Consider the following 26,094-nt stretch of genomic DNA (forward strand, 5'->3'; position numbering starts at 1 on the left):
GGTTTAGCTCGGACCAAGTGCGTATATCTACTGCGTGTGTATTTGAGTTGCGTTTACGACTGGTTTAGGCAGAAATGAAAGCATAGGAGGCATAGAAATTGACGGGTATCAAATTGTATAAAATCTATTTACGGAAGTACGATACATGCTAAGTCCACCTCCACCTCTCCACGTGCCGATTATACTTGTCGGGACTATATCTTGACAACTACTTACCCTGGGAGTAACTCTGTCTGGAATGGCACCGGGTGACCACCTCCGTCAAACCTATTAATTTTAGTTGTATATGATTAGTGGGATACCTGAAAATGAGTTGCTCGTTCTAAAGGAGGAGAATTTTCAACCCGTTCTGGGCAACGAATACTATCCCTGAACACAGACCTTATTTGGCCCAAGCCCAAGATTCGCATGAACAATGGTCCCAAGGTTAATCGAGCTTCAAATATAATCAAACTACCTTCGTCGGTGAAGATTGTTTGATTCCAGATTGACCGGTTCATCTATCTCGTCGGATAAACTAACCCGAAAAGGTGTCCATCGGCTGCCAAGCGGGCCGAGACCAACAGATGGAGGCAGAGATCAAGGATTTGGCGTTTTTATGACGACATCCACCGATCTCATCGCTTTCTTCCACCAATTTTCTTCACGATCCATGCAATGGGTTTTTCTGAAGCCTTCCCCTCTTTTTCACTCATTTTACCTATCTCTTGTGCGGAGTATTTCAATTAATACTCTATACCATGTCTGATTCTTCATGCTGTGCAAATTGATCCAGTGCCGCCCTCCCAATTCTGCTAAAGATGCAAGCCGAACTCAACATGAGCGCACGGCAAGAAGATCGCGAGGGCGACTTGCGCGCCCGGGAGTTATTCCATTACTTCCAACCCGATAATCCGGCTTTGATGCCGAGTGGACAGCGCGACAACCGACCGTGCGAATCCCCCACTGCTGAGAAACAAAGTCCAAATCTGGTGTTAACGGCCTTAGCACAGTTGGCCGCATTGAAATTGGGTGTTCAGCGCGCAGTTATTAGGTATGTACTTTTCGTCTCGCCGCGAACTCAGGAATTTTCATCAATTGCGCCCATATGTTCATCCACACAGCGCACCCTCTGGATTCCATGTTAAAGACAGTTACTTACCCAGTGATACTGCAGCTTAATTGACCGCGAGACACTTTACGTGATAGCAGAGGGATCACGATCGCTTAATTTGGCAAATAATGACCGATATGACGAAGTTGGCGACGGGCTCTGGGTGGGGTGTTCACGTGGACCAGTCGCGGGAACTTTGTGTGAGGTAAATTCTACAAGCGTTGAAATGTCTGTTTAAGATGAACGGCCTTTGGGCTATTTACCAAGGCCTTCGCTGACACTATGATTGATACAGAAAACCATCACCCTAACGCCTCCGCAAGGGAAGCAACATGCCTTCTTCGTTGTAGAGGATTTAAAAGAAGATCCGAACTTCCGCCATCTATCTTGTGTCGCAGAAGCACCGCACTTCCGGTACTATGCCGGCACACCACTGAAGACTCCCAACGGGACCAATATTGGTAGTCTGTACGTGATCGATCCTCGACCCAATCACTGCTTGGCCGATCTCGAAAAGGAAATGCTTGGAAATATTGCAGATGCAGTGATGGAGTATCTGGAGACTTCTCGTCAGTCGTTGGAGGCAAATAGGTTGACCAAGTTATTGGCTGGCTTAAATGCTTTTGTGCAAGGCGAGTCTACTTCGGATGCCTCGCGCGACTCGACACACGATCTCGGTCGATCGGATCATCTCGCCGCGTCTATATCACGCGTCCAACAAAGTCCTGATGCCAAGGCTGAGGAGCATAAAGTCAGGGCTAAAAGCAGAAGCCCTCCACCACTGTCATCCACTCCACCGAGCAGTGATTCTTTTCCTGATGAGATGTTTGCTGTCACAATTCCATCTCCAACTCGCAATCGGCTACAAAGATCACCGCGATCGAAGACTGAGACACGCCAAGATCAGAATGAGAACAGAACAAAGCGGACATTCCAGTATGCTGCCAACGTAATGCGTGAAAGCCTGGATCTAGGTTCAAATGGTGGTGTAGTCATCGCCAGCACGGGCGATGATATCGAACAAGATTGTTCTGATCTTTCGGACGGGGAAAAGGAGAAAAAACTGGCCAAAATCTGGGCGGTATCGGATACCGACCACGGGCCTTTTGAAACCAAAGAAGAATCTGGTTTGTATCCAGCATCACAGATGGAGTCGAGATTTGTACGCCGAATGATACGACATCATCCGCGCGGTGGAATGTGGTATTTGCATGACCATGGATCAATGTCATCGTCTGATGACGATGGAACCAGCTCAGGGAGCATGGTGGATACCCAGAGGTCTTCGCAACCTCAACTTTCAGTGCACCCAGAGTCACTCCGGTTGCTTCGGGAGAAGGACCTCCAGTTGATGAAGAGGTATTTCCCCAACGCGACGAGGGTTATTTTCTCCCCCTCTGGGACTCTCTTAATTCGCGATGGTTTGGTGGTGCTTTCTGTTGGAGTCGAGCCGAGACTCGAGTGTTCAGTGCACATGTCGATCTCGGTGGACTCTTTGGATTCGGCTCTTCCTTGATGGTCGAGCACAGCCGTATTCAGAGTCAAGAATCGGCCAAGCAGAAAGGTGATTTCATCAGTACCATGTCGTAAGTACCGGCGATTCTTCATCCTTTGCTATGGATATTCCTAACCAGTGCAACTATAGACACGAACTACGAAGTCCCCTGCACGGAATCTTAGCATCTAACGAATTATTAATCGAGCACGTCAATTCGGAATTTGCTAAACGGCTGCTTGATACTATACGTGCTTGTGGCCAAACTCTCCTGGAAACCTTTGAGCAAATTTTAGATTTCACTAAAATTAACTCCTTTGAGAGGGAGCCAACTAGATCTCGCTCGCCCCATGAACGACCCCAGCGTGCCCAGCCGCAGTCATTTCACATAGTCAAGCAGGTGGATGTCCTGACAGTCATTGAAGAGGCGGTTGAAAGCGTCTGCTCTGGGCAAATGTTGTCAAGTATGATGAATGGAGGCGGGGCGACTGTTCGACGGTGGCAATTGGATCCCAATGAGGATAACAACAGAGAATGGCAAAACGCCGACGGCAAAAAAGTAGACGTCTTTCTTGAAGCTGCCCCTCAGAGTTGGGTCTATGTCTTAGAGCCTGGTGCTTTGAGACGTGTCGTCATGAACGTATTCGGAAACGCATTAAAGTACACCGAAGCTGGTTCTGTTTCGCTCCATATCGAGGCCCAGACTTCAAAGAATGACAATCCTGCGCTCTTATTGACAGTTTCCGATACGGGCAAGGGCATTTCGCATGATTACCTTCGTTCAAATGTTTTTACACCATTTTCACAAGAGAATCCGATGTCGCCGGGTGCGGGACTTGGTCTTTCACTCGTTCGAGGTATTCTTCGTTCGCTGGGTGGAACCATTGCGATCAAGAGTCAACGTGGCATTGGTACGGTGGTGAAAATGACATTTCCCCTTACACATTCCCAGCATCACAAGTTTTCTGAAACACAGCTTTCTGTCTCGGGAGCATTGCCGTCTAATGTGTCCCCCATCGATCGTGTTACCGCGAAGCTGAAAGGAAGAAGGGCATTCTTTTATCCCGTTGAAGACTTTCAAGTCAGCAAGCCTTCATCATCCAGTATGATCAAACAATATCTAATCAACTGGTTTGGTATGGCAAGTGGAGACCAGGCTGTTCCTACGGCATATGATTTGGTGGTCGTTGACGAGCGTCACTTGGATCAATTCCCAGTCGCGTATCACCAATCCAACCTGTTGGTCTTGTCTCATCGAGGTCCTAGCCTCTGGTCAACGGCTACTTCATCCAAAAGGCGACTCATCAACGCCACATGGTTGACTCTTCCGTGTGGGCCTCACCAGCTAGCCAGGACACTTTTGGAATCCCTTCAAAGTTTGGACTCAAATAAAGCCAATACATCCAATGATTTAGCAGGACATGAGCAGAGTGGTGAACGCCTCCAATCAAACTCAAACGACCTGCAGATCAGAAAAGATCTTCTTCTGCCGCCTGAGGTACCGGTCGAATCAACCACCTCACCTCCGTTAGTTCTGTCCTCTGTCACAGACAAATCAAAAACAGAATCCACTATCGCAGAACTGGATTTGCCGGTCCACCCCATGAAGGAAACACAAGAAACTCAACCTTTCCCATCAACCGAAGTAAAGAACGGCCCACGAATTCTCTTGGTAGAGGACAACGCCATAAACCTCGCACTCCTGAAAAAGTACATTTCAAAAATACCCACACAAGTTCTGGACTGCGCTGTGAACGGTTTGATGGCCGTTGAATTAGCGCAGAAAATGCCTCAAGGCTATGACTATATCTTTATGGGTGAGTATCTTCCATCATCAGTCTCTCTCTCGTAATCTCGAGTGCTAACCATTAATCCAACGTAGACATTTCTATGCCTGTAATGGACGGATTTGAGGCAACAAAGGCGATTCGATCAATAGAAGCGAAACGAGGCACGACGTCTCCTGCGCATATTATCGCGCTCACTGGCCTGGGGTCGGATGAACATATCAGGAAAGCTTTTGCGGCTGGTGTGAATGTTTTCCTTAGGAAGCCGGCTTCCCTGAAGGACATTTTGGCCGTGTTGAGGAAATAAGAGATGAAATGATTTTAAGTAGATGAAACGCGCATTAGCCACTGCATTGTTGGTGATAACAATAAGGTACCTATGCGATCATGCTGCTGGCAGAATTTGAGAAAAATCATCTAGAGGTTCACTTCCGATTCATGCTTCGACAGGCCCATCAGGGAAGATGTAAGCAATTCTGTATTGAAGATAGATGAGATGCCAGTCAGATCTTCGTATTAGTATGTCACCTTATTCCTCCCAAGAAACAGACAGATCTGGGGAGTTGATGCAGCAGATCCATTCCCTTGCATGATCGCGGGATAACGACTTGTCTATTCGAAAACTCAAGGTGATACGTAAGTGCATCGAATCTGCATTGTGGCTTTTCGAGACATGCAGGATTGGATCTGTCTCAGCTCGCTTGAAGACAAGATGTGGGATTCATCTCAACACGGGATTTTGAGATTCTTTGTTCTCATAAGAAATTAGATTTCCAGACCATGGCTTCATATACATTGCGGAGGGCAGGAGATAAAAAAGATCTAGAAGACTCGGAGCAGGCTTCCCAAGGTTTAACGTGGCTTGCGGATCCCATGGGACAGGTCATCTTCATCTCCACCGATACTTAATTTAGCGCCCACATCGCCGATCCGTGACAATCTCCAATCCACGCAACAGTATTTCCAACAATCATTGATTTCCCCATATGATTCTTCATATGCAGATCTGCATTTGTTCGTCTGTGCAAGGCGGGGAATTCCTGCGCATCTTACGGTACTCGCGGCTTGATCCTCCGAGGTGATGCATCCAATCACGGCCTAGTTGCGATCTGGACGGTGTAGCGGTGGGGCTAGCTGAGCTGTGATCGACAAATAGCTCTCCCTCTACTCCTGGATGCTTCCTTTCAAATTGCTTCTCATTTTCTTCAAGTCTCCCAAGCACATTGTTTCTCGGCAGCAATGCAGACTCGCTGGACCAGGAGACCGAGATACTCCCGACAGACTCAACAGACTACTCTGGGAAAGTCTGTCGAGGGAAACCTAGCAATCCAGAAGACCAAAGCGAGCAATTGTGAATTCGCTGTCGATGCCTCTCGTCCGGCCTACATTCTCCAATTACCAGATGAAGTCCTGAGCCTAATCCTCGAGTTTGCTATAACGGAAACAGACTCATGGCATAAAGAGTCGCCTTACAACAAGGCTTTAATACCGGCTCTGGCTTATACTTGCCATCGATTCAGTCGGATCATAATTTCTTTCAACTACCACACCTTACATATGGCATTTCCTCGGCGAATGATCTACCCAGTCTGCAAAACCAGAAAACTGGTAAAGACTCTGGAGGCGAATCTTTCCCTGGGCCGGTTTTGTCAAAGCCTCTCACTTTACATGTCCGACGTCTGTCCAACTCGTGTCAAGACAGACTCTGAGTGCCTTGATTTGATTATCCCTGAGTTGAAAAATGTCAAGTATCTTACGGTGCATGGTGGCTTTGAACCCGGCTCGAAGAATCACACTTGGGATATCATACAGAGGTGTTCAAAACACATGCCACGGCTCGAACAAGTTCTCCTTGCAAGAGAGGCCTTCACAGGACCAGGCTTTGCCGACATCCTACAAAATCTGCAAATACCCATGCTTCAAGAATTATATATTCACGGCAGCTCCGAACCAAATACCGACGTGTCAGGTGCTGAAGTAGCCAAGGTTGGTATTGAAACTAATCATCTTGCATGTTCTCCACTAATCAGCCCTGTAGCCCGTTCAAGCTTCAGATCTAACGAAGCTCCACCTATCCGACTTCAAAGACACATCAGCAACAATGAACACACTCATCCACTGGCCAAAATCACTCTTCGAGTTCTCCATCGAAAACATCCACAGCGACCCAGACCACAGAGACTCGCACCCAAACTACCTGGACTTACCTCTCCTCCGAAAAATGCTTGACGAACATAGAGATACCCTGACCACCCTCAGCATCGGACCATTATCTGTTTCTGGCCGGGGAAGACTTGCCAACCTCTCCGACCTCTCGGCTCTACACACCCTATCTCTATCACGGTGGCAGTTGGGTGGAGAACTAGATGTCTCATCTGACGTTGCCTCCCAACTATTAGGACCCAGTCTTGAGCTGTTTGTCTGGGATTTCACCCTCTACGACCAGACACCACAAAAGTGGTCTGATTTCGGAACACAGGAATCATTGTGGATCATGAATCTAGCTCAGGAAGCAGTGGAGAGACGCTCACCACTGAAAGAGATTAGGATCCAGTTCTCGCCGGTGATGCCAGCTTCCGAAGATGAGGACTATCCGTGGGACTTCATGGATGATTTGAATCTTCAGTTTCGGTCGCAGGGTGTTACTTTCACGTATGTCGAGCCTACGATGTCGAAGGAGGCTTTTTCGAATCGGTCCAAGCCGACCGAGTGATTGCATTAGCTTTATTCACAATCATTAATTTGCCATGTCATATGCTCTTAAAATTTATAATCTAATTCTTGAACTATCTCTATCACTTCAATCTCTATTTGGGTCTACTTACAGTAACTTCCAAATCCACAGCCACGGTGGAGCCCTGCGGAGAGATTAGATTAGATCTAGAACACCACGCCACTCGTCATACCACTTCACCGCAACACCTCCCAACATGTCCGCGCGCCTCCTCAACAACGCCAGATCCCGATCCATATCCACACCTTCAACACACCGTACCCTCCTCCTCACCTTCGACGCCTTCGATACTCTCTTCCACCCCCGCGAGCCCGTCCCAGACCAATACGCGTCAACGGCGCACGAATTCGGCCTCTCGCGTACAGCCATCACACCCCAGAAACTCAAAGCTGCGTTTAAGACCACATTCCGTGAACAGGCATCCCGATACCCAAATTACGGCCGTGCGGATGTTCTTCGCGGTCGGTATGGTGGGCCGAAACAGTGGTGGGAGGAGGTGATTCGGAGGAGTTTTAAGAGGACGTTATCTGAGGGAAATGGTTCGAACATTGGCACCGATCCCGAGCTCCCGGCTGGCTTTGTAGAGGCCCTGATCGATCTATTCGCGGGTGCGCGCGGATATACATTATATGACGACGTTGCGCCTTTCTTTGCGCGGATGCGTGAGCTGAAAGCCGCACCGAAGCACAACCGGTTTAACCAGGTGATTGTCGGGGTCGTTTCTAACTCGGATGATCGCGTTCCTGCTGTCCTTAAGGCGCTGGGATTACGGGTTGGGGACCTGCGGGCTGATCAGGATATATCGAGCGGAGAACTACCGGGTTTCGAGCAGCGGAAGGTTAGGGATTCGAATACAGTTTTGGGTCAAATCCGGTCGGATCTTGATTTGGACTTTGTTATTACTAGCTATGAGGCTGGTGAGGAGAAACCGAATCGATTGATATTCGATGTTGCTGAGCGACAAGCGAGATTATTAGTACCGGGTGTACATGTTGGCTCTGGAAGCTGGACCCGTGTGCATGTTGGCGATGACTATGGGAAGGATTATCAAGGTGCAATGGAGGCTGGGTGGCAGAGTTATCTACTTCGTCGAGGGGATGGAGAGGAGCGGGATGCGAAAAGTATCTCTTCGTTGATGGATTTGATTAACGAGCTAGAGATCGATTAAGATCGATGACTTGTATACTTGTACAGTAGCTTTCGAATTCAGCTCCACCACCCACCTCGAGGTCAGGGGTAGCTGACACCTATGTGAAAAGCATAACGGACAAATGGTATGCGCGCTCTTTGGTTAGGAGCGAAGCGGTATGAGAGCTACCGAGTGGGCAATGATGGATTATTGCATTCTGTGTGACCTTGGAACCGTCTTTAGTACGTGACAACGTTCTTGGCGCTCGGAATCCTTTCAATGGCCTGTAGACCAGGACGATGTCAGCGGAAAGCCTTGAAACTGCTTGTAGGTTAAAGAAGACACGCAGGTATTGATCTCGTGCATGATGGTAATCAGGCCGTGATTGTCAAGTCTTGGCTTTTAGCTGAGATGCTTTGCCGCAGGAGTAATTTGTGTAACCGAGAGACATCGTGCAGAGAAATATTGTGTGCCAAGATCACGACCAATAGAGGATTGAGAAGCTGGGCAATCCTGCGAGGTTGAATTCCCGCATTTGTTGATGTCAAGTCTGCTATCTTGCCCGTGCTACTAGTCTACCAGTCTATGTCTGGATAGTAGAGCTTTACTTCCGCACAGCATGTCTGCAGTGTGATGGCTATCAACGACAGCTGTGCTTATGGGACGGTTTTGCCTAGATGATGTCTCTAGTCGCGTAATCCGGATTGGGGATCAAGGTTCGATAGTACAAGAAGCCCTCCGCAATGAGAGTGTCGATCTCAACCACATTGGACATGCCCAGAGTCAGCTTGCATTGGAATTTGAAATCGCAGCCCAGAAATGCAACACATCTGGCAATAATTGGAGAGGAGGGATACAGCTGAAAGATCGACTCCCAATTGGCTTCGATGCAGCCACTGATTAAGCCAATATTGCCTTCGGTCTTAGTCAATGGGGTCAAAAGGCTATCTCGCGTTTCGACATACAACGCTACTATGTTTAATAATGGAAGTTTGGTTAACCAATTCCTACCCGAACAGCGAGCCTTCATTGAATGGATTCTCAATTTTATTAGATGAAAGTATGGATAAGTGGAGTCGCTTAAGCGTGGAGCGCCAAGTCCAATAATGTGGAAATGATTCCCGATGAAATACAAATACTCATCTCGCGGGTTGAGGGCTATTAAGATCAGCATTCTGCATGAATAGTGCAATCTCAAATATGCAGATCGTCACTTATATGAACCAAGTAGGTCGGATATGCTTTTGCTAGATAGCTAAGACTGTAGATTAGAGTTGGTGATCTGGGATACTTATATAGAGGGTTTCGGCTTGAAAAATGTAGTCAATCAAATACTCTACTCGTTGTATCTCTGAGTGTCTACTATTAAGAATAAAGGTTACCCTTCTTATTCGGTAGACAAAATGCGGTCGTTGGTTTCGGCTCTTTGCGCCTTCCTCTATATCTCTTGCACTTTGGCGAGCTTCAATGTTCCTGTGTATTTCAATGTTCTTTATGACCAGAAAAACCAGACAGATGGTGGTATTACTGTAAGTGAGCTTGAACTTCGACCGAAATTAATATACTGATACCTATCTAGGATGCTACCTTGAGTCAACAGATTCAAGTATTGAATCATTTCTTCGGACCGATTGGCCTCGGCTTCTCTGTTGCTGGAGTCCGACGAGTTCCAGTTCCATATCAAGTTCTGCATGAGTGGGCTCCTGGCAACGACGCCGCCCGATCTATCCAGCAACAACGCGTTGGCAACGCGCAAACTTTGAACATTTATACTGTTGCTCCTTCGAGCGTCTACAGCGGCTACGTAAGTAGTTCATTTCATCTTAACGAGAATCTCCTCATATTTCTCTTGCTTACTGTGCTAGTCTGCCTCTTACCCTCAGGACTATAATTCTGATCCTCGAGCCGACGGCATCCTCTTCCCCTATGACTACCTTCCCGGTGGTACAGCGTCCGAGTACAATACGGGCACGATGCTAGTTCAAGCCGTGGGTCAGTGGAGTGGTACGTGTCTACTCCGTATTGTTTCTTTTCACCATCATAATCTTTGCTTACCGCTCAAGTAGGCCTCTACCCAACCTCCTACGGCGGATGCGAGGGCGGAGATTTCGTTGACGATACTCCTGCTGAGGCAACGCCTGCGACAGGATGTCCAGAGGGGCGTGACACCTGCCCAGGTGCCGGGTTAGATCCAGTCCACAACATGATGGACTCTACTACTGAGTAAGTGAACACTTGTGATGCGAGCAAAATCAACCTCTAACATAATCTAAGCTCGTGTCGTACGGGAGGATTCACCAATGGCCAATATACGCGCATAAGACAACAGTTATATTATTACCGCGCCATTAGTCTTTGAAGCACGTCGGGGTTTGTGGGAGGCGGAGAGAGTAGGCAGACGATCCTGTTAGATCTCCAGGTCAATCAAGCGGTTCTAGGGAACTCGATGTAGCATTATGGTGTTACCATAACAAGTCCTCGGCCGTGTTGCAGTCATTACCTTCACAGTTCAGCCTAACGTATTGGATTTCTCGGGAAACGAGTCTGAAGAGGTCAAGGTGGATTCGAAAAGCACTAAGCACTATATAAACATTAAAGGCTCAGCCATAGCCCGAGCCCTATCCTTTGTATGAATCATCGACTGGTAATCTTCTTCAAAAACAATCTCTCCCCCTCAACGGGCTGAACAGAGTCCAACACACTATCACCCCCGTTCCACTTAGAAACCTGGACCCAAAACCGTTCATCCTCATCCATAGCAAATCTCCTCTCCCCCGGAGCTCCATTGTCATTTGTCTTAGCTTGCCTAGTCTGTGGCCAAACATCCCATCCTCCAGCCTGATCTTCCTCCCTCCACTGCTCCGGCTTCTTCCCATAGGCCATAGAAACATGCTCCGCAATCGGCAGCGTATTAATATCAACATCAATTTGTCGCAGCATCTTATGCTGCACGAACTCGAACATTTTATGAAGATATCTCTCAGCGTAGACTTTATCCGCTTCCGTATTCAGTTCTTGGGACTGATACCCCGTCATCATTACAAGACGGGCTGGATCGGCAGTGTCTTGGTAGAAGGCGTGCATGGGTGGTGCATCCGGCTCTGGATTCGTCCATGAGGAGCAGAATTCCAGGAGCTCGGTAATGAGGTGCTGAAATTCGGGGGCGTTGATGGATTCTGGGTCCTTGAGGGTGCAGAGCCAGAATTTGGTTAGTGGTGGCATATTGGGCCTGGCGTGGTAAGCGTTCTTGGGGTCTTTGGTGATGAAAGGGTCAATATAACCTTGCGATAGAGGGGCACGGTAGATAATACGCAATATGCGCATATGCAATCGAGTCGCTAATTTCCCTGTTCTGTGATTCGACATGGATTGTATGGGGGCCAAAACTCTCGGAAGACCCATATCGAAGGGCGGATTAAAATCCAGTTTCCATACGAAGTGAGATCATACCAATGCCCACTTTAAGCAAAGGATCAACATGGCTTAGATATATCCCCGAGTTGTAATCGTGACTCATCTCGCAAGTATAGATATGAATACCGCTTACAGGACCTCGGACTATGTGACTTTTGAACTGAACACACCCATACCTTCCATAATCCCAAATTTAATCATCTAAAATGTCCCAAACGTCAATTTTCCACTTCCCCACCTATGAAATCTCCAACGACCGCATCAAACTCATCCCCTTCAACCCAGACCATCACGGCCCAACATTCATCAACCACACAACCCAAACCCCAACCCTCTTCTCACACATGAATATAGACCACTGGAGCTCACTCTCCGACCTGAAATCCGCCTTCTACACTAGCCACGACAGACACATCCTCTCATACGCAAATCCCGACTCATTCGCCTACGCCATTATAGACAAAACGCGGCCCCCATCGTCCGATGATGCGGAAGGCGAACTAGCAGGAACGATAAGCTACATCAAAACATCTCCCGTGCACCTCAGCACGGAACTGGGGTTTGTGGTTGTTTTCCCGCCATTCCAGAGGAGTCACGTTGCGGTTAATGCGGTGGGGCTTATGTTGCTAAATGCGTTTAAGGCGAAAGAGGATGGTGGTTTGGGGTTGGGGAGGGTGCATTGGATGGCTAGTACTATGAATCCGGGCAGTGTGCGGTTGGCGGAGAAGATGGGATTTGAGAGGGTCGGGGTTACGAGGTGGCATATGAGGTTTCCGAAGGGTGCGGTTAAGGGGAAGGTGGGGAATGGGAGGGGTCTGCCTCCTAGGAGTGATCCGGAGGATCTGTGGAGGGATACAGTTGAGCTTAGTCTTTCTTGGGAGGAGTGGTTGGGCGGTGGGGATCAGAAGGTGAGAGAAATTATGAGTAGATAGAGATTGGAAGACATTTGAAGGGGAATGGTGCTTGGTATGAATGTTTCGTGATTGATAGTTTTATATACCTACAGTATCTTCTACTACAGGTTGTGCGTTTCATGTGCCCAGTTGATAGCTCTTCATTCGATTCAGTAATCAAGTATAACACCGAAACCCCATAGCCCAAAGTCCGACTGGTTTCAAAGCAGAAATAATATTTCCCCCCAATGCCAATGTACATTTATGCATGAAATATTCATAGAAACATCAAGTTTCTATTGAACGACTTAATCCCACTGACCCTTTCCAGCCAGCGCACCCAATCCTCCACCAGCATGCTTATTCAACAGCTTCGTAACATTAGAGCTGCCATTACGCTGTTTCACACGGAGTTGTCTCTCACGCTCCTTCTCACGCGCAGCAGTGTAAGAGTTGACCGCGCCACCCTTCTTAGGACCAGACGCAGCTGGTTTAGAAACACGGCTAGACGTAGTTGATGAGTTGGAAGATGTGGATGAGCCTGTAGAAATACGATGCAGGAGTTTTGGGGGTCGGAAGCCAATGGGGCCGTCACTGTTGCCACCAGTCTGGAATGCAAGCTTCGAGCTGCCGGATCCCGTGGTTACGGTGGCAGAGTTGGAGGAGGCTTGGCGGAGAAGAGCGAGGCGATCAACAACAGGTCCGCGAGTACGGCGCGGGTGGCTGGGCTTCGCGAACTCTTCCCTGGATTGTGAGTTTGCGTCGTCCGAATGAGCTGCTTCGTCGGCACCGGATGCGTTGGAGTCGTCTCCCTCGGTGGGCTCGTCCTCATCAACAGAGGCATCCTCGTGGAAGGAGTCGTACTCTGGTGTCTCGGTTAAGAAAGAGAGACTCTCGCGGATCTCAGCCAATGTAGCGGGCTTCTTTGACATGGCGCTGGCAGGAGTACGACGGAGATTGGGCGGAGGGCGATTTGCAACATCTACAGCAGATGGCTCGAGGGGCCGCTTGCGTTTATTGTTGTCCTTTGCTGGATCATCTTCCTGTCCCTCAGTGGTCATGCCTTGAGAGTCATTTTGGGAACTGCTGTCTTTCTCTTCTAGGAACTCCAGCTCGAAATCATCCTCGACGTCGCGATCTTCAAGGGCTCTGAAGAATGCTGCTTTCTTAGGGTTTTCTGCGAGTTCACCGATCTTATCATCAGCGAGTAGAGCTTTGCGCATCTTTGCAAACTCGCGCTGCTTCTCGCGCCGACGTGCTTGATGTTCATCGTCTGAGTCATCCAGGTCAAATTCATCATCGCCTCCTCCACGGCGACGGCGCAGAGCCCCAGTAGTGATATCTTTCAGCAACTTGGCAACATCCTTTTCGTCGCGGTTACGGTCATGGACACTATTCCAAGTCAGTAAAATGGCATGTGCTTTACAGGATATAAGTCAACTTACGCATTGAGCGCAGCAAGCTCTTTCTCGTCAACGGTCTCACCACTATTGTCGTTGATCATTTGCTTGTCATACGCATTTTCCTCGTCATCGCTGTCATCGCTAGCGCCACCAAGACCGGCATATTCATCCTCAGATTCCTCGGCAGCCTCATCAACGACATTCTTTGCCTTGCTGTTCTTCTTATCGTATGCAACAGTCGGTTTCTTCGCTGCCTTCTTCATGATATTGAAAGCATTGGGGTCGATCTCAAACCCCTTTTTGTTGGATTCTTCCTCTTCCTCTTCCTCCTCCTCCTCTTCCACCACCATTGACAAGTCAGCCGCACGTCCGCGTCGAAGCTGTCTGCTCTTTCGTTCAACAATGGGCGACTGGCTTTGGCCCACAATGACAGTATCCACAGTCGAGACTGGAGGGGTTCCTCTGAATCGCTTGTTCGGGTCAAACGGAGAGAACACAAACCCTTCATCTTGGGTGGGATCAGGTAGCTGCGAGTACTGGGAGAACGCTGGTCCGGCTGGGGATTCTGATACGCGAGTGACATTCTGGTGATAATTGGTCATGAAGTCAGGCTCATCATGCTGTTCTTGGCTGTCTCGAACAAGAATCTCGGAATCCTCTTGACGAAGTCTAGGCACAGGCTGGCCCGGGTCTGGAAGCGAGAATGGGAGTGTGGCGGAAGCAGGCTGGCTTGTACCGTCATCGTCATCTGCCAATGTGCCAGCGAATGCCTGGGTGAGACCCATGGACATGATGGGAGAATCTATGCCTAGAAAACGAGGACGCTCTGCGGACTGGGCTACATTCGATGGTGCTCGGACGGGTGTAGATGGCACCTGCTGTTGGGCCTCTTCTTCGTCCTCGTCATCGCTTACCACGCGGGTCGGTCGCTTGCGCCGTGTTTCAGGGACTTGCTCATCAACGTCAGAGGGCAAGGCCTCACTCTCTCCATCAGAAGACTCATCCCCATCTCCTGCTTCTTGTTCAATGAGACCCTCGTTGCCATTAAAACTCCGAGCGTCCTCATCTTCATCGCCAGACTCTTGTGCCTCATCTTCAGAGCCAGATAATTCGTAGTCATCATCATCCTCATCATTGGGATCATCCCCATTCTTCTTGGCCGCTCTTTCCAGTCGTTTGATCTCGTCAGCTTCCCGACGAGCCTTCTCCACTAAGTCCTCCATATCATCCTCCATGGCTGCACGCTCTTCAGCGGTCTCAATTACCACACCCTTGGCCCTGAGTTCTTCAATACGCTCCTGTCGCTCTTTGGCTGCTTGTTGACGTGCTCTAAATAATAGATCGGCGGAGAGTTCTGAAGAGGTCATGGATGTTGATTTGCGAGTCGGGGATGTCAAGTGAGCCAAAGCTTTAAGTTTGATCATGGAGGCGGATTCCTGCATTCTTTGTGCTGGGAGATTCTCAAAGGCAGCAATGCCACGGGATTTGGCAGCTGAAGTGACCACCTCAAGGTCGTCGCTATCTGAGTCCTCTAATTGGCGTTGAGCGATTTCTTGTCTCGACATGAGAACCCGGACAGGTGGTCTAGTAAGCTTAAAGGGTTCCTTTTTTGTCGCGGGGTGGGTGGGTAGGACAATAGGCTCTTTCGGTGCGCCCAACTCCTCGGGAGCAGGAACTTTCTCCACGGCCGGCGGGCCAGCAGTAGAAGTAAGTTCCTCTGTTCCATTAGACTCAGATTGTTCCCGAGCTGTAGCAACATCAGACGGCTTCTCTGAGCCAGACGGGTCGCGGAGAGGGGAAGTATGAGGTGTATCGCGTCTCTTATGCACCTCCGCATCAGATGATTGCTGCGAGCCAGCGGTCGATGAAGAATTTGCCTGCGCGTGCTCCGCAACAGGAGCTTCAGCCTGTCCAAAGCCGAATTTGGCGAAGAAACTCTCCTTAGTAATCTTCTTCTTGGTCTGGGCCTGGTGGGCAAGTTGCATATTTCGGCTCATCCGTTGAGTCTCCTGTCTCATTTCATCCAAAGCTTTCTTACTGGCCTTCCGAGGTTGACGGGCCTTCTGAGAAAGCTTATGTGCTGATATTGGGTTCTCAGCTTCGCTTTCCTCTCCCGATACCATATCGGAGCTGAATTTCTCCATTTGGGCTTTTCTAGCGGCCTTCTTTTCCTCTTCGATCTTCTCCCGCTCCTCGCGCTCCTTGCGTTTTTGAGCGACGAGAGCAAGAAACCTTGCATTTCCTTTAACGGTTTGTTCAATCTCCCCATCCGCATCGTCACTGTGGTCTTGCTCATCAGCAGCTGGCGAGGAAACGAACAGTGGTGAATATGAACGAGCGCGGGGTGTTGAGTTCCGAGACCGGTCTCCGGCACCTGGAGAGTGTCGTTTAGGTGCACTGTTCTTCCTCCTCCTAGGTGCAGCAGCAGGGAGGCCGTCCTCGCTAGATTCGGCTTCGACTTCGGGTTCAGATGTGGTGCTCTCCTTCTCTGTTTTGGATTTTTCGGCTTGTTCCCTCTCCGTCCGGAGAGTCTTGGACAGTCGAGCAAACGCCGAGTCTTCCTTCCCGTCCAGTTGACGTGCATCACCCTGCATACGGGCTGCCATCCGGCCTTTAGGTTGAACAATATCGTCCTCGTCATCGGAGCTGTCGTTCAATTGATTTAATTTTGTCTCGGTGGAAGTGGTATTCTTAGACCCGAAGTCCAGCTTCGAGACCTTGTTCTTTGGGCGAGTGATTTCCGAGTCTGATTCTGAGTCACTGCCAAATTGGGCCATCATGGCCTTGATTTTTTGGCCCGGGGTGAGCATGTTGGGCGAATTCTCTGGTGACGCGGAACGCGTCGACCGCGGTGTAGATGCGGTGGACATTTTTAGTATTTTGTGCGGGAGTGAGTATTGGGGGTATTTGAATGATATTATTATGAAATGGTATGGGTCATTATGGGAATCGATTGGAACAGTGAGGAGGGTTGAAGAGTCGGACGTGCGGGTCCTTCAACAAGGGCGATGTGCATAGTCTGGACGCGATGCGCGCGTGCTTCGCGTTGCTAGGCCATCCACGTGACCCTATCTTATCGGCGAGGTACAATGTAAAGTTGATACTCCGTAGTCGAGTGCACGTTAAAATGCTTCGAACACAAATTTACTTACAAGCTAGTAACTGGATTGCTTCTTTCAGGTATTATGCTTCTCGTACTCCATTTGAATTGTGCTCATAAAATACAGGTCCGTTAATTTTCGAAATCTGGATAGACGCCGTGCCGATTCCTTAGTCAATAACAATAGCAAAAGCCAAACCCAATCCCCGTCCACCGCTAGATACTCTAATGTGTACAAAAAATAGCTATGATTCGAAGTCTCACGTCAACCCTATCTTGACACGCACCACTTGCCAAATTTCAAAAGAATATGCATTGGGAAATAAAATCGAACTCGCCGATCTAGATATCAATGTCGATGTCCATATCTAGAGCCGCGATATTCTCATCGTCGGTGTTGCGGTAGCTGATCATGTACGCGCCCTTCTTCTTTGGCGTGAGGCCAGGATTAGGGTTTGAACCCCTGGGACTATCTGTGGCAGGCTTGATTTCCTTGATGTCGACGGAAGCAGCTTCCTCGGTCTTCGGCGTATCCTGAGGTTTATCAGAAACGTCGTGGTGGGTCTTGGCCACGGTTCGGACACGCATAAATGGATCGGCAACAGCCTCGCCACGAGCCACAGCGGCCGCAGCTTTCCGAGCGGCCTTACGCTCATCCAGTTGAGCACGGCGCACATTCTCGTAGTTGAGCTTCTGGTTGCGAACATTGATAAGGTGAACACGCTCGGCTTCAGTGAGTGCCTTATCGGCAACCGGCTTGTTCATAGTGGTACCCCACGAAAGGTTAGGTTTGACGATCGCATCAAGTTCCTTTTGCAACTTTTCGATTTCTTCTTCGGTGCCATTGGCCTTGGCAAAGACTAATTCCTTCTCGAGGTCGAAACGTTTGCGAACATTCCGCTTCTCATCCAAAGCACCTTGTCGACGAAGCTTCTCAGAAAGCTCTTCGGCAGTGAAACGGTGGTTGATTAGACGATTGATATCGGCGACCTTGCCGGCCAGCTTAGTCTGAGTGGCCATCTTTATATCCTCGATGGCCATTGTCTTTCGGTAACGGCTATACTCGGCCTGTTCGACGGTTAGTCACGAGAGATCATTCTCGGGTTACGGAACTACCTACCTCGGTAATGGCAGAGTCCGAGCAGGCGATGAAGGGAAAGTCTCGCACAGCCTTGCCGTGTGCCAGCTTGGCGTATTGATCAGTGACAAATGGACGGCCGTTCGCTCCCTCAATGGCATAAGGTTTGCCTTGGTTGAATCCTACAGGATATTAGAATCTGACATGCGTTTATATGAGCCGAGAGACAAACCTTCAATCAAGCAAAGACGGTAGTCATTCTGGCCAGTTTCGGAGTTGGGTCCAATATTAACACGAGCATAGCAGCCGGTAATGGCCTGCTCAAATCCAGGGTAAAAGCAGACCTGAGCGAAGTTTGTGCGGCCAACACGAGCACGGTTAATATCCCGAAGCTCAGCAGGAGGGTCATCCTTCGGTATCGAAGGAGAACGGCCAACACGGTCGTCCAGTTCAAGGTCACTTTCAGCCTCGCCATCCTCGTCAGATACATCGGAGCCAGGGGTACGGGATCGACGACGGGAAGATGTGGGGTCACGGCGACGCAGCTCATCACGTTTTCCCTTCTGCTCACGCTGGCGCTTGTAAGCATCGATGGCGGCAGATGTCTCTCCAACCTTTCGGCCACCAAGAGTAGTCTTCTGGCGGGAACTCTTGCGCTGATTTTCATCAAGACCTGCTGAGCCGGCCTTGCGCTTCGCTTGCTTGGCAGCAGCACGCTTTTCCTCGCGCTCACGAGAGGCAAGCAGGCGACGCAGGGCGAGATCTTGATTGTGGCGATCGACTTGTTGGGCACGCTCAGATAGCAGCTCCTCACGTTGGATCTCGGGCATCGCCATAATCTCTTGCTTCTCCTTTGAAGAGTAGTACAGCTTGTCATAAGGGAATATTGGGCGGTCTTCTTCGTCGGAGCCAGCCCCAGCTTCCGAATCAGACTCGGACATGGGGGCTGATTGGAGGGAGTTGTGTGACTCTGTATCGGACCTAGAAAGTTTCAAGGATATCAGTGATAAGTCTAACGGTGATATGGGGGGAGAAGCTGCACTAACACTTCGCCATCTTCTTCATCGTCGTCTCGCGCGGCCTTTCGCGGCCGGCGAATAGCCTTTGCAGTACCTTTACGACCCATCGGGGAGTGACGTGGGGAGTGAGAAGAATGCGAGTGCGATGGAGAGTCATGTTTATCCTCCGGAGGAGGGGATTGTTCCTCATCTGAGCCACCGGCCAGAGCCAGCAGCTCATCATCCAAATCGTCCGCCATAGTGATCAGCTACCCCAACAGGCACCTCTTCCGACCAAAGATCCCAATATCAAACGATAATTCGTGAGCAGGCGTCCCAGTTGACCCTAAGACCAACCAAGGTGGTGTTTTTCGTTGGCGAAGTACTCCTAACCAGGAGGCGCAAAAGATCGAAGAAAGGCTTGGGATCCCCGGCACCAAAGTCACCAAAGACCTGTATACCAGTCAAGATAAGTAAGCCCCGTGCCAACAAGGGAAATTATACATAAAACGACAGAAGGGAGAGCAGTAATAGGATGGACGGTTGACAACGCGTAGATTGTCTGTCGCAAAGTTGGCCTTTGTCGTTCATGACGTCCGGGTGCCAAGACTCCAAGCGCGCGCCTGCGCCAAGACACTGGCGCTCTTCGGCATCTTCAATTTCCGGAGATCATGAATTCGCCTTCACTGGAATTCGACAAACTACTATAATCCACAATGGAATCTCTACCTGCACTACGAAGATTTGCTCTAGCACAAGGCAGACGCCAAACCCGGACCACCTCCCCGATCTACCTTGACTTCCTCGCTCCGACAGCTCTACGAGCTCAACGCCGAAATGCGTCTACCACCAGTCCATCCGGCAACTCCAAGCCTCGGTACACCCTCAGCAAGGAGCAACGCGAATACCTCGATAGCTCACTTCGAGTGAACCAAGCCGGTGAGCTAGCCGCCACCCTCATCTACACCGCCCAAACCCCACAGATCGTCCGATCGCACCCGCATCTCCGGCCTTTGATGAAGCACATGTACGACCAAGAAGCAGGGCATTTAAAGACATTCAACAAGCTCGTCGCACAACATCAGGTCCGTCCTACTGCTATGTATCCTCTCTGGGAGGTCGCAGCCACATTCTTGGGCTGGTCAACCGCTGCGCTGGGCCGCGAGGCTGCGATGGCATGCACCGAGGCCGTGGAGACGGAAATCGGGTCCCACTACAATGATCAGGTTCGAGAGATTTTGTCGTGGGAGGCCGATGCGAAGCAGCGAGGGGAGGAATTGGATGATGAGTTGAAGGAGATGCTGGCTACGTTCCGAAGGATTCGGGACGAAGAGCTTGAGCATTTGGATCATGCGGTGGCTCATGATTCCAAGGAAGCAAAGCCGTATGATCCACTGGTGGATGTGATTCGTCTGGGTTGCCGGGCTGCTATTAAGATCAGTGAGAAGGTATGAAAGGTTCAAGAAAGCCCTGGAAGTTGGGAATTTTTGACGCCACATTCTTTTGTTATATATCCTGTTCCATAGCATGTAAATTACCTAATGTACAACAAATTCCAATTTTGAATCATGGAAGTTATTTGCTACACGAAATAGCAGCTCCAGCAAATAGGAGTATTTCTTGCATTTTCATTTTCATCTTTGTACCTATAAGATAAATACTTGTGTGGATGCCATTGTGCTCTATCCCCGCATCTTGATGGCATAGTAACAGCCATATACTGTACTGTATATAATATTGTATATCCGCCCCTTCTCGCTCGTAGACAGACTGTGGAGAGGGGCCACTGCTCTGCTGTATTTAGTTGAGTCGTAGAGTTATACCGTCGAGAGTCCAACATTCACTCCGAGCTGGTAACATGGTCCAGGAAGCCCTGTGAGAACCGCACGACCTGGTGGTAAACCTCTTCGAAGCCATTTGCACCACCATAGTACGGATCTTGAACGACCTCACCCCCTCCAACACGATTATGTAGCTTCCCGCCAGGACCAAAGTCACCAAAGAGACGTACCTCGGCGACCTGAGCCTCCACACCATGCTCGCTAAGCGCAGCCTCGGTCGCCGCCCGAGTAGCCTTTGCTCCAGACTTGGCGTTTGCCTTGCGCTGCAACATCATGATCACCGACTCCCTTTCACTCAGCAGATCCCGCAGATTAGACTTGTCCATGGCTAGCAGATAATCAAAGTGTAAGAAATCTTCCTTGGTGACCTTCCGGGCAGCGTGCGAGTAGTTGGTGATGTTATGACGGCGGAGGGTAGACATGGTGCGGCTATCTGGGGGCTCCATGCTGTGATATGCGCCCGTACCGGCGGAGTCAATCTCGCCAATGGCGGGATGTGACTCAGCGAGGTTTCGAAAGACGCCCTCGGCCATAGGAGAACGGCCTGACATCATGGTGTTAGTACGACGACCGGGGGCGCAGGGCGTAGCGGGGAAAAGGTGGGGCAGTGCAGGACGAACAAATGTTTCCTAGGCAGACAAATAGAACGCTCACGGGGCGTTGGTTTGTAGAAGTCATGATGGTAATCAATTTTGAAGGGAGTCTTGCCCAGGAAGCGGAGTGGTGGGGTGGAGGAACGTTGGAAGTAAGTTGATGAGTTGGAACAAGATATTCTTTATCATTTTTTATCGATAGGATAAGAGTGAAGCCCTTGCCTTGGGTTTATTCATTCTGCCGCACCCAGTACGGGATATACTTGAATCACGTCTGCAGATATCCAAATGCCTACTATCCCAAGACGTAGATCCATGGAGATAAGTCAATCTATTCATAGCCGTGAATATTCGTCTGCCTTAAGTCTAACATCATTTCTAAAAAAAGAAGAGCATCATTGACGCCACGCGAGGCGCAGATGGATTAACCATGGTGGCTTGTGGCTGAAGACCCCATACTGCACCGCGCGCGTGCCTCTCGTTGGCCCAGTGATGACCTGTGAGCAACGGGCCCACTTTTACTTCCCAAGTGCTTTGCATGCAATCCACGGGTCTTGTGTTTCGCAATCTCAGGGCACTTTTGGTCTTTAGATTTTTACTCCAGACTTGGTCTCGCCTCCTTGCTACAATTCTGGGAGTTGCAGCATTCTTTCATATTCTCCGAAGCCTCTTTCATTCGCTTCTAAACATCACCTTCGATTTGATCCACCAAGCGGGTCCCGCGCATGCACACTGATTCGTCTGCCAACCTCGTCATCTGCGATCGCCCGCTTCGTAAACACCAAACAAGAGGGGACGGGTCTCCTTCATTTCTCCATTCCTCTTTGACTACACGTTGGGCATCGTGCGACGAATTCATTCTCCTGGGAACCCCTGCTCTTTACCCCATTCGTGGCATCGCTAAGAAACCTACCATTCTGAAACGCCGCCGAGAGTTTAGATCCGTCGGTCGGACTAGTGATTCTAGTCAGTCTCTCTAACCACTGACATTGGCCCTTTCCCACCCGCGCTCCTGGCGCAATCTCCAGTCAACCACTCCCTGAGCTTGCACTGTAAGAGGTGGGCTTAATTTAAGCTGAACCCAAATTTCCACTGGAACCGCAATGTCCTACAACAGGCTTGGTTAGTTTCCCCGAGCTCTTTTCTCTTCCCCTTCGAAACAACCTTTAGCCACACTTGCACTATCTTGCCGGTCATTGATGGTGTATGCTTGCGGTGTTGCGATTAAAGCAAGATAGCTTTTGCGGCTCAAACATCGGACACAAAACACTAACATGCGCACGCCAGATCCCTTTGGGGACGAGCATCGGTCTCCCCTGCCGAACCCGTCTCATGTGAACCCTTATGACAATCGCACTCCGTCGCCAGGACATCACTTGGACACCTACCAGTTGCAAGATAATCCATATGCGCCCCAAGGGCACTTGCCCATGCCCTCGAGCGATCGCCTCGCCGAGCAACCAACTGTAAGCATCGCGCGCATGTGTATCACCCCCCTAAAACCACTACTGATAGTCTTGGGTGAGTAGTACTCCGTTGAAAATGTCCACAATTCCTACGGCCACCATGACGCCTACGAGAGTCACGAAGCTGGACATCCCTATGGTTACAACGATTACGCTGTCGACCCGGAAGCCCATCATGACGCTTACTATACCCAACCTTACGAACCCACACATACACCTCATGAAGATTACGACCTAGGCCAGTATCCTGAAGCTGGTCAAACCCCGTTCGATGATCATGCTCCCCTAGTAGCATCCGATAATCCATTTGGACCGGACCCCTATGACGCAGAGCTCCAGGAGGAGCCTCGGCCGACTCCCAGTCCTGCTCCTATTCGCCGTTGGAAGACCGTGAAGGAAGTGCAATTGTTCAACGGAAATCTTGTTTTGGATTGTCCCATTGCGCCGAAATTGCTGAGCCAAATTCCCCACGCCGAGGCACCAGGTCGTGACGAGTTCACCCACATGCGTTACTCAGCCGCCACCTGTGACCCTGCAGACTTCTTCGAGGAGCGATTCACGCTCCGTCAGAAGCTGTTCGCGAAACCCCGCCACACGGAGCTTTTCATCGTGGTTACCATGTACAACGAGGACGACTTTTTGTTTGCGCGCACAATGTCCGGTGTGTTCAAGAACATTGATCACATGTGCTCGCGAACAAGCAGCAAAACATGGGGCAAGGATGCATGGAAGAAGATTGTGGTCTGTGTGATCAGTGATGGTCGTGCGAAGATCAATCCTCGTACCCGTGCGGTGCTGGCCGGTCTGGGTGTGTACCAGGATGGAATCGCCAAGCAGCAGGTTAACGGCAAGGATGTGACTGCTCATATTTACGAATATACCACTCAGATCGGTTTGGAGGTCAAGGGCACCCAGGTTCATCTCAAGCCCCGCCAGGGTCCTCCGGTGCAGATCATCTTCTGTTTGAAGGAAAAGAACCAGAAGAAGATTAACTCCCACCGTTGGTTCTTCCAGGCGTTCGGTCGACTCCTGGATCCCAACATTTGCGTGCTTTTGGATGCTGGTACTAAGCCGGGTAAAGACTCGATCTACCACCTGTGGAAGGCATTTGATTTGGATCCCATGTGTGGTGGTGCTTGTGGTGAGATCAAGGTCATGCTTTCTCACGGCAAGAAATTGCTGAATCCGTTGGTGGCTGGTCAGAACTTCGAGTACAAGCTCAGTAACATTCTTGATAAGCCCCTTGAATCTGCCTTTGGTTTCATTACTGTGTTGCCTGGCGCTTTCTCTGCTTACCGGTTTGTTGCCTTGCAGAATGATAAGAACGGCCAGGGACCCCTGGAGCGATACTTTGCCGGTGAGAAAATGCACGGTGCCAACGCTGGTATTTTCACTGCCAACATGTATCTTGCCGAGGATCGAATTTTGTGTTTCGAGATTGTCTCCAAGCGCAAGTGCCGCTGGCTCTTGCGTTATGTCAAGAATTCGACCGGTGAGACTGATGTGCCTGACCGAATGGCCGAGTTCATTCTGCAGCGTCGTCGTTGGTTGAACGGTTCTTTCTTTGCGGCTGTGTATGCCATTGCGCACTTCTACCAGATTGGTCGTAGTGACCACAGCTTCATGCGCAAGTTCGCTTTGTTCATTGAGTTCATCTACCAAACGGTGGCTATGATCTTTGCTTGGTTCGGTATCGGTAATTTCTTCCTGGTTTTCCACATCTTGACGACATATCTCGGCGACGACGACCTTCTCGGAACTGCTGGTAAAGTCTTGGGCATTGTCTTCGAATGGCTCTATCTTGCCACACTTGTGACGTGTTTCGTCCTGGCTCTTGGTAATCGACCCGGTGGTTCCAACAAGTTCTACATGACAATGGTCTACTTTTGGATTTGCATCATGATATACTTGTCATTCGCAGCTATATTTGTCACGGTCAAGTCGATTGAAACTGAAGTGGCGGAAAATAACTTCACGGTCAGCGAGCTCTTCACCAACAAGACATTCTTCTCGATTATCGTTTCCCTCGGTTCAACCTACGTCATGTGGTTTGTCGCCTCGTTTATCTTCTTGGATCCGTGGCACATGTTCACATCCTTCATCCAATACATCCTGCTCACCCCCACTTACATCAACGTACTCAACATCTACGCCTTCTGTAACACCCACGATATTACATGGGGTACGAAAGGTGATGACAAGGCCGAGAAACTGCCCTCTGCAACCCTCAAGCCCGGTGGCAAGGTTGATGTGAACATCCCCCAGGACGATGGCGATCTGAACGCGCAGTATGAAGCCGAACTCGCAAAGTTCGCCATCAAGCCGCCAAAGGAAGTCCAAGTCATCTCGGAAGAAGATCGCCAAGCGGACTACTACAAGGGTTTCCGCAGTGCAGTCGTGTTGGCCTGGGTATTCTGCAACTTCGCTCTAGGGGCCGTCGTTCTCAGTGCTGCCGGCTTGGAGACATTCGACACCACTAGCACTACCGATGGTACTAGCACGGACGAGACGCAGAATGAGCGATCCCTGATCTACATGGAGGTTGTTTTGTGGTCTGTTGCTGCGCTTTCGATGTTCAAATTTTTGGGTGCAATGTGGTATTTGGTTGTTCGGATGGTGAGTTCCCTCCCCCTCCCCTATTTCCGAAATTTGAAGAACACAGCTAACCCCTTCCTAGTTCCGAGGTGTCTGATTTCATTTTCAAACATGTGTTTCTTTCAGCCTTTCCGCTTCCATCTTGCCTTGCAATATATCCCATCACGTTGAACTTGGTTGTTTCTGAACCTGAACCTCTTACCACGGCAGGCCCGGTCTGGTATAGAATGGATAGGAATCATGTAATATGTGTGACGACTTTTCACGGCAGTGCTTTTTGTTTTATTTTTCTGCACTGATGTGATTCATGTAGTATGGGATGGTGTGTTTGTTTTCTTATCTCATTGATGTCTTTCTACTCTTGAGGCTATGCGTGTGTTGAAGCATAGCATGAGGAATCTTTCTCATTGTACCTGTATATATGAGTTGGGTTTTTTTTTCTTTTTCTACCTACTTTTTCTTATCTTCGCCGAGT

The 26,094-nt window shown here is 49.6% G+C and overlaps 11 protein-coding genes across 11 annotated transcripts; 7 read left to right on the forward strand and 4 right to left on the reverse strand.

The window, feature by feature from the left end:
- Positions 1-800: 800 nt before the first annotated feature.
- Positions 801-4,682, forward strand: N7484_007345 (hybrid sensor histidine kinase/response regulator; the record flags this gene model as incomplete). Its single annotated transcript, XM_057117732.1, has 6 exons — positions 801-1,033; positions 1,157-1,298; positions 1,389-2,255; positions 2,348-2,679; positions 2,739-4,405; positions 4,471-4,682. The coding sequence occupies 6 exons, from the start codon at positions 801-803 to the stop codon at positions 4,680-4,682; spliced, it is 3,453 nt and encodes a 1,150-aa protein (XP_056970767.1).
- Positions 4,683-5,614: 932 nt separating this feature from the next.
- On the forward strand, positions 5,615-7,088 carry N7484_007346 (uncharacterized protein; the record flags this gene model as incomplete). The annotated part of the gene is made up of 2 exons (XM_057117733.1): positions 5,615-6,361; positions 6,414-7,088. The coding sequence occupies 2 exons, from the start codon at positions 5,615-5,617 to the stop codon at positions 7,086-7,088; spliced, it is 1,422 nt and encodes a 473-aa protein (XP_056970768.1).
- A 217-nt stretch (positions 7,089-7,305) lies between these two features.
- On the forward strand, positions 7,306-8,277 carry N7484_007347 (uncharacterized protein; the record flags this gene model as incomplete). Its single annotated transcript, XM_057117734.1, has 1 exon — positions 7,306-8,277. One exon carries the CDS (start codon positions 7,306-7,308, stop codon positions 8,275-8,277), a length of 972 nt encoding a protein of 323 aa, XP_056970769.1.
- Positions 8,278-9,641: 1,364 nt separating this feature from the next.
- On the forward strand, positions 9,642-10,465 carry N7484_007348 (Metallo peptidase M43B zinc-dependent metalloprotease pappalysin-like protein; the record flags this gene model as incomplete). The annotated part of the gene is made up of 4 exons (XM_057117735.1): positions 9,642-9,767; positions 9,818-10,042; positions 10,104-10,242; positions 10,305-10,465. 4 exons carry the CDS (start codon positions 9,642-9,644, stop codon positions 10,463-10,465), a joined length of 651 nt encoding a protein of 216 aa, XP_056970770.1.
- A 407-nt stretch (positions 10,466-10,872) lies between these two features.
- N7484_007349 (uncharacterized protein) lies at positions 10,873-11,604 on the reverse strand (the record flags this gene model as incomplete). Its single annotated transcript, XM_057117736.1, has 1 exon — positions 10,873-11,604. One exon carries the CDS (start codon positions 11,602-11,604, stop codon positions 10,873-10,875), a length of 732 nt encoding a protein of 243 aa, XP_056970771.1.
- Positions 11,605-11,858: 254 nt separating this feature from the next.
- Positions 11,859-12,584, forward strand: N7484_007350 (GNAT family N-acetyltransferase; the record flags this gene model as incomplete). The annotated part of the gene is made up of 1 exon (XM_057117737.1): positions 11,859-12,584. The coding sequence occupies one exon, from the start codon at positions 11,859-11,861 to the stop codon at positions 12,582-12,584; it is 726 nt and encodes a 241-aa protein (XP_056970772.1).
- Positions 12,585-12,853: 269 nt separating this feature from the next.
- Positions 12,854-16,818, reverse strand: N7484_007351 (uncharacterized protein; the record flags this gene model as incomplete). Its single annotated transcript, XM_057117738.1, has 2 exons — positions 12,854-13,937; positions 13,991-16,818. The coding sequence occupies 2 exons, from the start codon at positions 16,816-16,818 to the stop codon at positions 12,854-12,856; spliced, it is 3,912 nt and encodes a 1,303-aa protein (XP_056970773.1).
- A 572-nt stretch (positions 16,819-17,390) lies between these two features.
- N7484_007352 (RNA polymerase-associated protein) lies at positions 17,391-19,384 on the reverse strand (the record flags this gene model as incomplete). The annotated part of the gene is made up of 4 exons (XM_057117739.1): positions 17,391-18,116; positions 18,169-18,308; positions 18,359-19,107; positions 19,173-19,384. The coding sequence occupies 4 exons, from the start codon at positions 19,382-19,384 to the stop codon at positions 17,391-17,393; spliced, it is 1,827 nt and encodes a 608-aa protein (XP_056970774.1).
- Positions 19,385-19,840: 456 nt separating this feature from the next.
- N7484_007353 (demethoxyubiquinone hydroxylase family protein) lies at positions 19,841-20,578 on the forward strand (the record flags this gene model as incomplete). Its single annotated transcript, XM_057117740.1, has 1 exon — positions 19,841-20,578. One exon carries the CDS (start codon positions 19,841-19,843, stop codon positions 20,576-20,578), a length of 738 nt encoding a protein of 245 aa, XP_056970775.1.
- Positions 20,579-20,964: 386 nt separating this feature from the next.
- ltpA (tyrosine protein phosphatase LTP1) lies at positions 20,965-21,643 on the reverse strand (the record flags this gene model as incomplete). The annotated part of the gene is made up of 2 exons (XM_057117741.1): positions 20,965-21,509; positions 21,586-21,643. 2 exons carry the CDS (start codon positions 21,641-21,643, stop codon positions 20,965-20,967), a joined length of 603 nt encoding a protein of 200 aa, XP_056970776.1.
- A 1,189-nt stretch (positions 21,644-22,832) lies between these two features.
- Positions 22,833-25,716, forward strand: chsA (chitin synthase I; the record flags this gene model as incomplete). The annotated part of the gene is made up of 3 exons (XM_057117742.1): positions 22,833-23,024; positions 23,088-25,640; positions 25,702-25,716. The coding sequence occupies 3 exons, from the start codon at positions 22,833-22,835 to the stop codon at positions 25,714-25,716; spliced, it is 2,760 nt and encodes a 919-aa protein (XP_056970777.1).
- Between the last annotated feature and the right edge of the window lie 378 nt (positions 25,717-26,094).

The sequence above is a fragment of the Penicillium longicatenatum genome (genome assembly GCF_028827895.1).
Source record: "Penicillium longicatenatum strain IBT 33135 chromosome Unknown contig_4_segment0_segment0, whole genome shotgun sequence".
Classification (NCBI taxonomy): Eukaryota; Fungi; Ascomycota; class Eurotiomycetes; order Eurotiales; family Aspergillaceae; genus Penicillium; species Penicillium longicatenatum.